General features: G+C 45.3%; 1 protein-coding gene across 1 annotated transcript in view; it reads right to left on the bottom strand.

Moving 5' to 3' along the window:
* Positions 1 to 3265: 3265 nt before the first annotated feature.
* The window catches only part of KIF18A (kinesin family member 18A), a 312020-nt gene continuing 300360 nt past the window's right edge, over positions 3266 to 14925 (bottom strand). The window contains exon 18 of the mRNA XM_086959474.1: positions 3266 to 6756. Coding sequence (XP_086815600.1) covers positions 6614 to 6756 — 143 coding nt within the window. The 3' untranslated portion in view covers positions 3266 to 6613. The remainder of the gene's footprint in view (positions 6757 to 14925) is intronic.

Below are 14925 nucleotides of genomic sequence, written 5' to 3'. Positions count from 1 at the left end.
CCCCTTTCCTGCAATGGAACGAGCTCTATTGCCCCTTTTTGCAGCATGACTAGAACTTCCTGCTGCAACAAGGTCAAGTGCTCGCCAGACATAGGACGGCTCCTTGGGGGTATGTTTGGTGGAATGGAAGTAAGTTCCAGACAGTAACCGTACTGGATAAGAGACTTGACCCACCTGTCCGTGGCGATGGATCTCCACGCGGGCAGGAACTGCTGGAGTCTCCCCCCGACCGGTGTTGTATGGTCGGGGGGCAGTGACAAGACGTCACTGCTTGTTGGCGGCGGTGGACCTTGAGCTGTTGTTTCCACGTCCCCTGCCCTTGACGTTATTGCCTCTGTAGCCACCTCTACCCTTGTTGTTGTACGAAGTCTGGGTGTTACTTTTGTAATACTGTGTGGACTGCGATGCCTGACCCCTTGAGGTGCCTCTGGAATTGGAGCAGCGAAAGGAACCACTCCGAAACTGCTGAGACTGGAGGGCCCCCATAGACTTGGCAGTGTCTGTATCTTTTTTCATTTTTTCCAGCGTCGCATCCCCCTCAGGGCCAAACAGGTGATCAGGATTAACTGTTTGGTTCAGTATTGTCGTTTGAATATCAGGCTTGAACCCTGAAATTCTAAGCCAAGCATGCCGTCTAAGCAACACACTGGTGTTGATTGCCCTGGAGGCTGTATCGGCCACATCCAGCGCACATTTTATGGATGCGTTTGTGATGAGCTTTCCTTCCTGAATCAGCATTTCTCCTGCCTCCTTGTACTGGTCAGGCAAGTGTTGCAGTAGTGATTCTAAGGTGTCGTAATGAGCCCTATCATAGCGTGCAAGTAGGGCCTGTGTGTTTGAGATTCTCCAAATATTAGCTGCCTGTGCAGCAATTCGTTTCCCTGAGGCCTCGAAGATTTTGGACTCTTTGTCTGGGGGAGGAGCGTCACCAGTGGTCTGCGAGTTCGCCCTCTTCCGAGCGTTGGATACAACCAACGAGTCCAGTGGCAAGTGTCCCTTGATGTATGTAGGATCCGAGGGCGCTGCCTTATATTTTTTGTCAATGCGAGGGTTGACGACACGCGCCCGGGTGGGCTCCTTGAAGACCTCCGTTGCGTGTTTAAGCACCCCCTTAAGCATTGGCAGTGTTTTGACTGACTTTTCAGCCACTGAGAAAGTGTCAAATAAAAAGTCCACATCCACAGGGTCCGAGTGCAGCTCGACATCGTGGTTAGCTGCAGCTCTCTCGATCAGAGCGTTGAAGGCCGCTGAGTCCTCCGTCGGTGACGTTTTTGGCCGCAAAAAGTTGCGTGTCCTGGCCCGACTGCGGGTCCGCCGTGTCGCCTCCGGCCGACCAAGGTTCGTGCTCCTCCTCCGGATCCGAGTATGCCGGATAGTTGTACTCGGCATCTTCCTCGTCAGCATCGCCTGCGGCGGAATGCGTTGGCGAGTGTCCTAGGGCTTGTGGAGACATAGGTTCCATCGGGGCCGAAGTTTCTGCAGAGTCCCTCTTATTCTTGAGAGGGATCCGAAAATGTTCCAACACCGGCTCAGTGGTGATTTTTCTCTTGAGGAGAGACAGTTTCCCAGTATTGGCGTCGATGATGACCTCTCGACGCTCCTCCTCAGCAAGCGGCTGGAGCCGAAGCTTCGACACCACTAAGGCTGCTTTCGGTGTCAATACCTCCTTCGAGGGCCCGCTATGTTTCGGCGCGAAAGCCTTCGGCGTCGACTTTGGCGGCAGGGTAAAACGGATAGGCGTTTGCGCCTTCGCAGGCTTCGGCGTGTGCTTAGGCGCCACAGTGTCCTGATCAGGAACCACATTGTCCTTCCGTATCCGCTGCAGGGATTCCGCCACCTTCTTTGTTAAGGCAGGAGAGGGCTTGACCGGCTCGAGCGATCTCCCCGAGTCGGGAGTCGGATCGATGGCAGGCACCTTCTTCGGGGCCGACACCTCACGCGCCTTGTCCCCAAGCGTCGTCGCCCTGACGCTTCTTCGGAGCCGTCTTCGGGTCCTCGACCCCCTTCGGCGCCGGCGCAAGCGCGTCGGTCGACCTCGCCTTCGGCGCCGACCCCGAGGGCTTCGGGTCGGCCATCTTGGCGTGGCTCTTCAAGTCGGCCATCTTGAATTTTTTGGAAGTTGACGCCTCCAGAACCTTCTGCCCCAGCGCAACTTTCACTTTCGGTTTCGAAACCGAGGGAGCGTGACCAGATGGCTTCACTTTCGTTTTCTTCAACGGGAGTGGCGCCTCAGAAATGTCCGTGACCGGGCCCGGAGGCGGGGACGTAGGACTTATAAGTAGATCTTGGGTAAGGCCCGAAGGCGATCCCTCGACCCGGGCCGTATGAAGGGGATTGACCCCTGAGTCTGGTTGGGGATGCTCCTCCTCCGAGCTATCCCCTACGGTGGCAATAGCCCGATCGTCGTCCCCTACCTCGTCGGCGACTTCGTCAAAGTCCTCATCACCCGCGTCGTAGGCATCCCCTTCGGACGCGGGACTAGATTCCGAACCTTGTACGTCGTCTTCGTCTCCAACAGATTCTTGGAATATGTCGTCTGGTGGGGGCGCCGCGGTAGCCGAGAGCTTGGCCTGGAGCCTATTGGCCCGACGAATCTTGAGAGTTTTCTTGCACCGGAATTTCGAACACGCCATGCAGCTGTCTTCGTTATGGTCCGGTGACAAGCAGGTATTGCACACGGGGTGCACGTCGAGGTGTGAATATTTGGAGTTACACACCGGGCACTTCTTAAACGGTGTCCGCTCCATAGCAGAAGTGTAGTGTAGGCCCGTCCGCGCCGAAAGCACGCGGAAGGGTAGCAAGAGTTCGGAGCTGAGAGTCAGACAAGAAACCCAAACGCAACTATACCGACGCTCAGCCTAAAGACCTTCTGGTCTCGATTAGAAGTTGAACAACTATCTGTTCCGACAGAGGGAACCGAAACACATCCGAACCCAATGGCGGAAAAAAACAATCTGGGGATGGAGGCGATGCCCATGCGCACTGTAGTCCAGGGGAGGAGCCACCTATCTCGTGATACTTCGAAGACTCTTCCAGGACAACAATGTGCAATCATCCGGACCCAACACTAGGCGGCGATCTATGCACAGATATGAATTCAGCAGCCCACATGCCTCGAACCTTATGTAACCTCTGGCAGTGGCATCATTCATTATTTTAAAACATTCTGGTATAGAAAAACAGAAAGTCTCGCAAAATTGCAAAGAAACACAACTTAATTTCCCAACAACTGTACTAAAATAAATGACAGTATAAAAGAATTCCATTTGCTTTACGTAATGTTTATAAACCTATGAAAACTATGTACAAATTGTTAGTGGTATTCTGCCTCCACAGTGGTGTATTACAGACACTATTTTCCAATAATTTAACAAAATGCTGAAAATACAAGTGCTCACAATTGGATTATGTGCATATTTACAGTATCATAAACTACTTCTGAACTAGGAACCCACTCTGTGAACAAACAAAACAAGCAGGCTAATTCAGTGAAGTGAACTAGCCCAATCACTTTAAGTTGTGTCACCAACTTGAAAGAAAGATCCATGGGTTTATGCGCATAACTGTGGTCACGTAATCCTGGCCTGACTTGCGAACGACCCTTCTAGTAGTAAACATTTGAAGTAAATAACATTGGCGCAAAAATAAAAAAATAAAAACTGCATGGATTGCAAAAGGCCTTCACGCAGGTGCAAAAAAAGTGTCATCTGTGACCTAAGTGACAGGTCCTGTTTTACTGGATCAGATCTGTGGACTTACTTCACAGATGAAATCGATAACCCCACTAGGAAGCAGGATATTCCGCAGCCACAGATTTAAGAAAGTTGGAAGAAATCTAGGTTTGCAAGGAAACAGGAGGGTTGAGTATATGGAGCACGAGGAACAGTCACAAAGTCTGACATTGATCCCTATTTACAATAATTCCGACTGTATTAATCACCCTTAAATGGCTGAGTAGAATGACTGCTGCTGGTTTAAGTTAGCATATAGGCTAAAAGAAAAATCGACAATCACCACCATGTTTTCAGGGGGTGCATTGGAGGCATTTCCCCCATAAAAATGTTTTCCTAGAGAAGAAAAAAAAATGAAGGGTCACAAATGTGTTCATACAGATTTCTCCTAAGGGTGTTGTTTGTCAGTCTGTCTGTCTGTCTGTGGACAGGGGATGAGAGTGCAACTAAGAATACTCATAAAAACAAGCATGCAAAATATAAGATTTTGCTTTCGCCTCTCATTGTGCAAACAACTACTCTCCTATTCTTTTAATTTCCAGCCCTTTATCACTGGGCATTCATAAAATCTCTTTATGGCAATTCAAATGTCCATCAAAACCTGTCTATTTTGACAGCTTCAAGAAATCGCAGTGACGCAGTGTCCTTTTTCAGATCCTGAAGTGCCAGAAGTCTTTCAATCTTCAAGAGTTTTAAATATAGCTTGTGTTACTTTCACCACCAAGAAGGGAGTAGTTTTTTCACACTGTCCTTATACATTAAAAAAGGGCAAAGTGACAGAGTTGCTGCAGAAGAGCTTTGCATATGCAATAAAAGGACAAACGTATCTTCATGGTGACTACACAACTCTTAATATTTAGGCTCTTTCCCATTGTAAGCTTGAGTACCCTGCCACAGTAGTTGGGCCAGCAATTGCTTCCCTACCCATTAAAACATTTTGCATACTGGTACCATGCATGTGCGTGTCATGCATGTCATGCTACCATTCCTGCTAGATTTTGCAGTCTCTTTCTTGGAGATATTCGCCAATAAATATGCATTAAAGTTATTGCCTCGCATCTGGTGGGAAGGCATTGGTGGTAAAGAGCATAGGGACTTAAAGCATCAGAGTGAGCAGAGCGGCAACTTCATCCTACTCCTACATCGTGAATCCCATACTTAACTGGTGGGTAGACTGCACAAAAATATAGAAAGAGAAAGGAAGGAGGGAGGGTCAAAGCAACACTGGACAGATTGGGCTTAGGTGAGAAGGTTATGGACAATTTATAGGCCAAATCTCGTGTTGAAACTTGGGAACACTGCTGCACCTATGGAACTATGCCAAAAGCTCGGAGGTACACTGAGATTGCATCTGACAGATCCACCTGGTCGAGATCATGGACATCAAGAAAGAAGTCTTCCATGATCAGAAGACGCCTCAGATAAATGGTTTGGAGATCACACATGCTAGGATCAGGTTCAGTCACTAAAGGACAGCCGCGTGCTTAGTGAGAGGGAACAAATCATTAGGATGCTCGGATGTCTCTCGATGTGGGGGCTGACCATGGAGGGACCAGGCCTGTTTGGGTAGAATTCAAAGGATGGTTTGGAAGCGGCTACCTACACTGTGTCACAGCTAGTTGATTGGAAATATATATCGGATTGTCCTCTTAACATGTGAGAGAGTTGATACTCTGTAGTTGTGGGTATGAAAGCACTTCAACCATTCGCTCTCAGGCCAGACTCTGAGTGACAACTTCTAAGTTCTTCAAGTAGACGTACAGAGCAGCAGTACCTCAAAAGCAGCTAAGCAATTTAGAACAGTGCAAAACAAGGACCCTCTTGAAAGTTAGTGCAAATTAGTAATAAAAATACACAAACAAAAGAAACACACACGCGAAAATAAATAGATCTCTCTAATAGAGACAACTTCTATTCAGAGACTGGAGTTCGTTCGACCCGCAAACCCCGCAAAAAGCGCACCAGTCATTGCGCACATTTCAATTCTCTTTTCTGCCCTCCCCGCCTCCCCTCCCACTCAAACGCTCAATGCTTTTTCAGTCCAGCAGGTGGGAGGCTACAGGCCGAAGCAGTGCTATGCCATGGCACCGGCAGCAGAATCACTGCCTAAGCGGCAGCAGGGAAGGAAGACTCAATCACCAGATTACGGCTAGGACAGCCAAGTGAGTGAAACACGTCATTGATGTTCATCTCCCTGCTAAAAGTATCTCTCAGCAGCAGAACTGACTGGGTGACGGCTCGTAAAGCAATGTTTATAAACGGAATACAATGAAAATTTTTGCTACGTGTATTAATACATGCTTTCTTTTACATTTTACATACAATAAAGTCATTCAAGAGCGTTACCAGGAATTAGACAAAAAAGGTACATATATAGATTTGGAAAGTCCAGCAGAGAAGGGCGAGGACCAGAGGTGCTATGGGCCGCTTCACACTCGGTTCTGTTTCTGATCTAGGTTTAGTCCTCGTTGCTGGTAATAAGAAAGCAAGAGAAGAAGAGAAAGCAACATGGTAGCCTTGGTCTCTGCTGTAAAACTGTTATTCAAACCAACATTCCGGTTCTATATTGTGTGACAGCAGCAGGAAGGTGGTGAGCGGGTTATAACAGGCCCTCACCAAAGCAGGACGTCATGATTTACTTTCCAAAAAGGAAGCCTGTAAACGATCTTACTTGTTGACTTGGTTTATCGTATAAAACTCAATTCAGTAGTCTTCGGCAGTATAATGTGCAACATTTAGTTGTTCAAAAGCGCAGCGGGGAGCCGTAAACACCCACTGTGGGTTTAAACCCCCTCATCGGTGGACACTGAAACGTGCCATCCCCACAACGAGTGGAGCCGGTCCCACACTCTCTCAAGAGACGAAACAAGGGTCCGTGTGCATTACTTCTTTGACACACGCATGAATGGCTGGGATTTCACGGTTTTTAAAGTTCTCTTCGCAGAAGGAACAACATTTCCGACTGCAAACGTCGACAGAGGCCTTGGCGCTTCATGTTCGTCATTTTTGCTTCCGAAGGCGTCTCCTAGTAAACAAACACACACACACACAGCATTAGCACCCAGAGTCAATGCTGTTGGTCCCTTTAATTCAGGTGGTGGAATCCACCCGTAGCACTCATCTGCAGCAACAACCCAGGCAGAGCAGGCGGAAAGAAAACATAACATAGATGCCATTAAGATGGCCACCGTTCAACAGGCTCCCTGATGTGACACCTCAAGTAGCTGCAAAGATAGTGCAGGCTGGCCATACTAACAAGCATTTGCAATGCAATAGGTCTCGCATTAGGAAAGTTTGAGCTATTGGTATTGTAAATGACATGTTTTATTTATGTGTTGGTTTTGAAAATAGCTAAATTAATAGCTTTATCATTTACAATGCCAATAGTTATAACTTTTGCAAATGTGACACCTATAGCATTTGTAATGCAATATGTGTTGTATTTACGTGACTTACATGTATTGATATTACAAATAACAATGACTTAATTTTTTAAAAATAATTAATACTTAAATAAAAAGTTATTGTAATTTATAATGGCAATAGCTTAAACTTTTGTAAATAACATTTGTGAAGATTATGTTCAGTGTATTTTATTGTGACGAAAATCCAAGAACAGAAGTGAAATTTTAACATCTTTTTGTGACATTTGTAATAAAGCTTGAAACATTGAAAGAACATATTGGAACCAGTTGTTGTTGAATGGTTGTACAGATTGATGCTGTGGTGGCGCTGAGTGATGTTGTGGAGGCGAGCGAGTGATGCTGTGGCATTCAAGTGATGTTGTGGGGCTCCTGAGTGATGCTGTGGTGGTGCTGTGTGATGCTGTATGCTATGCTATGCTATGTTTTGTTTTGTTATCCTATGCTTTCTTTTGTTATGCTATGCTATGCTTTGTTTTGTTATGGTATGCTGTGTTTTGTTGTGCTATGTTTTGCTGTGCTTTGCTATGTTTTGTTATACTATGCTTTGCTTTATTATGCTATGCTTTGTTTTGCTATGCCATGCTTTCTTTGCCATGTTCTGTTATGCTATGTTTTGTGATGCTATGCTATGTTTTGTTGTGTTTTGTTATGCTATGCTATGCTTTGTTATTTTATGTTGTGCTATGCCATGTTTTGTTGTGTTTAGTTATGCTGTTTTTTGTGTTTTGTTATGCTATACTATGTTTTGTTATGCTATGTTATGTTTTGCTATACTATGCTGTGTTTGTTATCCTGGTGTGTGGTTGTGTGTGTGTGGGGGGTTGTGGGTGGGTGGGGTTGTGTGTGGGTGGGTGGGGTGGGGTGTGTGAGTGAGTATGTGTGTGAGTGGGTATGTGTGTGGAGTGGGTATGTGTGTGGGGGGGTTGTGTGCGCGTGGGGGGTTGTGTGCGCGTGGGGGGTTGTGTGTGTGGGGGGCTGTGTGTGTGGGGGGCTGCGTGTGTGTGTTTTTTTTAGTTTGGGGGGGTTGTGTGTGTGAGGGGGCAGTGTGTGAGAGGGCAGTGTGTGTGAGGGGGCAGTGTGTGTGTGACTAGAACCCCAATAAACTGTAAGCAATGGGCTGATGCAAAACACCCTGCAAATAATGATATTGTACACAACAGGTATTCATATAAAGCCCAGAATGCATTTTCACTGTTGAGTCAAACGCCAGTGATTGAGGCACGCAGTGTGTTTGGTGAGCTGTGCTCGTTATGTTGCCCACAAGTTAAGTGGGCTTGTTGGGAGCTATCAGCCGTCTCTTTGTATGCCCCATGACTCAATACTTACTGCAGCAGAGTGCAATAAACAACCTTCTTGGTGGATTTAAGACTTTCATAAATCATGCACATGAGGTGACAGTAATCCGACAGAGGCCTTCCATTCTTCACATGACCCAAAATGTGGTTTCACTGTATCTTATTTTTTGAAGAGGTGCTTTTTGCGCGAGAGTCAGTCTCTGTGGGGGTCCATGGAAGAGACTCATTCTCTGAAGGAAAAGGGGGGTGGAGGGAAGCATGACTTAGGCAGAGGAGATCAAAATGTGGGGACAAGATGCAGAGAGCGAGGAGAGTGGAAAGAAAAAAGCGGAATAAAACGGAGAGATATCTACTGCTTGTGACCACTGAGACAGTAAAGCCCTGCTGTGAAGACTGCAGGAGCTATCAGCAGTCTCTTCGTGCGAGGGTAGCATGCCACTCAGATTCCTATAATCTGAACTAAATCACAGATGTGCACTCTGTTCCGATTGTGAGAGGGAGGCAGACGGTGGAATTAAGCTGGAGATCTTTCATAAAATATTCGAGTGACGCTGTTGAGACCAGACTATGAAACTAAACAAAAGGGGTAATTTCTGAAGCGGATTTCATTGAATAGATATACAGCTACTTTCTGTTTGAGATGAAGTGTCACATTGGCACTAAAATGTTACACAGAATCATCCCTAAAACAACAAGCTCTTGGTATTGCCGTGGGGAGGGGGGAGGAGAAACGAGAGGCACGGCCTGGCGGCCGTGAAAGTACGGCCGTCCGGCCATGAATAATTAGGGGAGGAGAAATGCAAGGCCTGGCGGCCGTGAAAAGTGCGAAATGATCCCTTTCAAGTGAAGCTGCTGGCGGCAGACAGTAAAGCCCTGCTGTGAAGACTGCAAGACGCAGTGGCTTGCCGGAGTCAGAACCAGGCCGGGCAGGTAACGGAGTCTCGGACTGGTGCAGATGGCAAGATTGCAGCACAGAATGTATTCTGCATTATGCTTTTCGCATCTTGCAACCTTCCCAGCTCTTCCCTTGGCCTTAAACTGAAGAGCCTGAAATGCAGAACTCCTTCAGGGAGCTGCGTCTCTTTAGCCAACAGGCCACATAAGCGAAACTGCAAATCCCAGAATGCCACGCCTATTCATGCAAGGTGTTCTTTTGTTTTTTCTACCAGGGTTTCGTTGGGGTATTCTGCTAGTCTTGTGCGGCTGCACGGTTGCTTTGATCCCTGTTCTTCAGGGTACTACTGAGGTATGCCCTATGGGTATTCCTCCATATGTTTCTGGTACCTTGCTACCCCTTATAGGGGATGTCACATTGTGTGCTTGGTAGGATGGTGCACGGGGTTTCTCCTTGTTCTTTTCCTCACACTTTATCTGGTGCCTTTCTTTCTTAGCAGACACAGGAAAGAGAGCATACTTCTTGACTTGGGGTACATTGTCAACTCCTGCAATGTTCTTTCTTTTCTTTCGGGCTTAGCACCTCTCTGTGCTAGTTCCCGTTATGTGCGGGTAAAAAGGAATCTTGTCATTTCTTTTTCTCTCAAAATTCTTGTGGCTGTACCTTCTCTGTATCTTGGTTTGGGTGGTCTACTCTGCTGACTCTTTCTCTTCAATGCCACTGCGTGGTCTGTTTTTACTCTACTTCTACCTTGTGCGAAGTGGTTATTGCTTTAGGCAATGTTTTTGTGCTTGTTGGAAACATTTCTATGACACTTCCTATACTAACCCCAACCTTTAGTTACAGAACTGGTTCCTTTTTTAATGTGTGTTCCTTGACCACTCTCTCTGGTTGGTTCGTACGGAGGTTTGATACTCCTTTCGAATTCTTCTGGGGACTTTCCCTCCCTTCTTGTGAGCAAGGATAACACTTCAACTCCCTGGGGGGTTCATTACCATTTGGACTAATGAGGGGGGAAATAACTCTCAGGTGACGCAGAGATCCTCACTTTTGATGTCACAGGAATTGTTGACTGGACACAGGTTGTCCCGTGGATACTGAAGATTTCCTTTTTTGCTTGTGGAATTTTCTCTCCCCTTTTTTTCTGGAAGAGGCGAGGTTTCAGGGACATGTTTGGCCCTTCTTAAAATGCTAAGGAAAATCATTGATGTGGTTGTTGAGCACCTGAAGAAAACTGATTCAATCTCTCCTTATCTCACGACTGGACTATGGCAACTTGTGGTATCTGGATTCACCAAAGTATGTTATAAAGGGACTCCAAGTGGGTAAGAATGCAGCAGCTAGACTCCTGTTAAAAATTCCCAACCGCATCTCTGCAAAGGAACCACTTAAACAGCTGCACTGGTTGCCTATTGAAGCCAGAGTCAAGTTTAAAACTCTCTGCATAGCTTGCAGAGCCATTAATACCACTGGGCCTGAAAAGCTGAGGAATCTGATATCTAGGTACATCCCGACTAGACACCTCCGATCCTCCCAACAACAGCTCCTCAAGACAACCAGAATTAAAAGGGCTAGATGGGGCGGCAGATCGTTCGCCCATCGGGTACCCAAGCTGTGGAATGCCCTCCCACTTGAAATCCGAGCTGCATCTAACGAAACCTCTTTCAGAAAAAAATCAGAAAACCTGGCTATATCCCCACTAATTATGAGGGTGGCTCAGCTCTTCACTGTAGAATTCTCCTTAGCGCTGGAAGCACTCGGGCAGCCATGCGCTCAACAAATTCTTTAAACTAAACTAAGAGGGGAGGTTCTTTCTCCTCCATAGTCGTGGTATACTATGGATTTTTTGTTGCGTTTCTGGTATACCTTCTGTCCCTTTTATGGGTCCTGTCTCCTATGAACACATTTCTTTTGTCACCTCCGCACTTGTTATGATAGGTGCACTGCCACTCAGTTCTTTTTTCCCCCAGAGTTTGATATAGCTCAAACTTGACCCGATATCGGGTATCAGAGCGGTTTATATAGTAAAAGTTGCGTTATATGAGGTCACATTAATTTTTGTTAGGTATGGGGAGATTAAGTGATTTGCTCAGAATCACAGGATGTTCAGCGTCATTGACGAGACTCGAACCCGGTTCCCCAGATTCGAGGTCGACCGCCCTAGCCGTTGGGCCAACTCCTCTCCCCTTCTTCTATTGATCAGGTGATTGTTGACCTCCAGTTGTGGTGCTGGTCTTCCCACACTTATTATTCTGTCTTTTCAGCGGTTTTAACCAATGCCCCCCAGTCCCCCTTTTCTGATATTTGTTCTTCGACACTGGAGACTGGCTGTCTGAAGAGTTCTCTCCTGTGTTGGCATTTGTTCAACTTGCTCTTTTACAGTCCCAGATAGTGGTCTTCTTTGCCCTTATTGTAGCGGATTGTGTTTCACCTGCTGTTTTCCTTTTCGGTCATCTCTCAGCCGCCTGATTCAGTCAGGAGTGTTGTTTCATGTCCGACTGCTTTTCTTTTTCTGAGGTGTGTTTCATCTTCCACTTGCTCTATTCTTTTATGCGGTACCGTACCTCGGTTTCCGGCCCGCCGGCCAATGTCCACTGCTGTGCACGTTTCTATGTACTCTTCTGGGTATATTTTAATTATACAGTGTAAATGGTGCATTTCTATGTATTTTACATATTATACATATATGTCCATATTTATTATCCTGTTGTGTCTGTAGTCATGCATCTTTTTTATTGGTATCTGTGTAGACAGCCATATTATGATACCTTTCTAAGAGGGAGTGCGTTTTTGCCCACATTTTCGGCTTTTCCTAGTGTCCCACAGGCCATCACTGCTTCGTTGCTTTGCAATCGCAAAATCAACGTTGCATGGTCCCAGATGTCTCGCTTCTCTAACGGAGTGTTTCCTATGGCCCCGGATGGTCTACGGCAGTCTTTGTTTTTGTTATTTGCCATGCTTTCTTATGGCTTGGGTGGTGCTTTTTGCATTGCTTGTGTCTATGGCCAGGACTGTGAACTCTATGGTCTTAGCCATTATCTTTGGCCTTCAGCCCTGTCTGCTAATGGTCAAGTTACAATTGGTGATGCTCTATGGTGGTGTAATTATCTGAAGTTGTTTTTCTAACACCACCTTATTCTTCTGCATTGTGTGTCTTTCCCTATGTCTTCTACAATATTTCTGGTGGGGCGTCTTCTCCCTCACCTACTCTTCCGACAGCCGGTCACGCTTTCTTACTCTTATAGAGGCTGGCTAGTCCTAGTCAGGGACCACTCCTCCGGGGATGGTATTGTTTGGGTATCTAATTCAAAGGTAAGAAATCTGTGGCTAGATGTCTCTTTCAGATGAATAAGTTATTTACCTTTGATAATGCCTTATCTGGTAGAGACATGATCTAGCGGAGATTCCTTACCAACCCGCCATCCTTCCCGCTCTGCGTACTGGGTTGTCCTTTCCTTCCCAGATCCATTCTGGCATTCTGCGACTTTCAGTTTAAAAAAAATTTAATAATAATATAACAAACGTTTTTCAAATTCTTTTTGGGTACACTGTTTCCTAGCAGTTTCTATAAAAGGCTCTGTGTTTTAGCACGGAAAGTGGTCACGGAAGAAACGGACGTCAGTGAACGGCTTATATGGACTCTATCGCCCAAGGATGCGACGTCGCAACAGAGTCACTGAACGCCCTCTACCGATGCAGAGTTACTGCTGAGGAAAGATTCTGGATCCAGTCTGGCGCCAGTGAATATCTCAAAAGGTAAGGAATCTGTGGCTAGATTTCTCGATCAGATCTACTAGTACATTATCTCCTACAACTAGGACTCAAAGTTGTGTCCTGTGGTTGGATCATTAGTTTTTTTTTTCTTACTGAGTTTTATTTAGCGTAAACTTGACCCGATAGTATCATAGTGCACAACATGAGCACCAGTTACGTTACTCAAGGACACATTCATTTTTTTGGGGGTTAGGCACAGGGAGATTAGGTGATTTGCCCCGAATCACAGTAGGTTGAGCATCACTGCCAGATTTGACATTGACCGCCTTAGCCCATTAGCTTGAGTTGTAACTGTATCAAACAAATTTACTGTACCATATTTAGCTGCTTTTGTTTTGGACTTCAAACCAGTTTTATTATTCAGGATATACATTTTGTATCCTTCACTTGAGCGTTTTAAATTTAGTTTCAGATTGGGATTTGAGCTTCTTCCTCAATTTGTGTTCTAGAGTTTTCAAATTTCGTCTTGGAGTTGAAAGTAGGGCAGAACCAGCAGTAATTAACTATTAATGTCTCTTGATTTCGGCATTTATTACTGGCAGGATCTAGTGGTTAAAGAGCAGTTACTAAAGAACAGTGGTCCTCCAAACAAAGCGTTTGTCTGGCGGTATCCTCCAGACAAACTTAGTTCAGCTTGTCCAAAGATCTGTTTTTTTTGTGCTGCTCACTTGTGCGAATTGTGGCTCCTATTGTAATTCCAGGGGGGAACTTTGGAATGGTAATGCTTAAGGGAATAATGATGGAGTCCAACCAATACATTTTGGTAGGGTTTTCACTACAATGTGATAAGGTGCTAATGAGATGCAGAGTAGCTCCTTTGGAAAATGTTGGTCAGTTTAGGGACTGCACTACATTATTTTCTTTCAAGTACAAATGCCTTCTGCAATACCTTATATCCTTGCAGGAGCACCTTGCCATGAAGTGCTAGCCGTGTCTCTGTTAGGAAGGAGGTGGCAAGCTCCTACATAACAGGCTCTAACAGATCCTGAGTTGTTTATTGCAGAGTTGCAATTTAGTAGAAGGCACAGGAGTTTGTTAGTTTCAAGGTTTTGATCATCACCTTAATAACTTCATGCCTCTTAACATTTGTAGAAATATTTTAAATCGTGGGGTCTACTTGGATGGCCCTGATAAATTAGTGGGTAGCTTTCAATACTGAGTTGGTGAGAATTTGATGCTTCATTGAGGTGTCAGTTTTGAGTAGGGTGGAGAGGGAGCTATCTGATTCACAAAGATCAGTTCATCAATAAAATGTGAAGATAAATAAATGATGGGATTATTAGTTAGGGGGAAGTGATGTTGTTAAGAGTTTTTATATTTTTACCAAGGTATTTAACATTTGAGATATTTTTTTGTAGGCCATTTAAGAAGCTGAATTTACCTATGACCACTTTGACGGCGCATCTATAAGGTGGGACGTCAAACCAAACTCTCAAACTGATCCCAATCAGAAATGCCTGTTAATCCTAACATGAAAACAATAAGGATATAACAAAAATGCCTTACAAATACAGTTCTCAACTTATGTGGTGCATCAACAAGGAGAAGTGAAAGGTAAAATATAATCTAGGAGAGTTAGGCTACATGGATTTAGTTTGCCGCTTGATTAAACACTTCCTTACTAGGGTTCGTTAGGGACACTCCTTTGTGGTTAAGTCTTCTACTACAATTGTTTGGATTAAAAGTCATAGTAATAATCGCTTGTGGTCCTGATACAGAATCATTTACAGTCAAAAATAGTTACCTTAGTTGTGACTGAAACGATTTATATAACACTGCACTATGAAAAACAAATTCATTTACAA

Source organism: Lissotriton vulgaris, chromosome 2_2 (assembly GCF_964263255.1).
Source record: "Lissotriton vulgaris chromosome 2_2, aLisVul1.2, whole genome shotgun sequence".
NCBI lineage: Eukaryota > Metazoa > Chordata > Amphibia > Caudata > Salamandridae > Lissotriton > Lissotriton vulgaris.
This window is presented reverse-complemented; position numbering and strand designations above follow the sequence as displayed.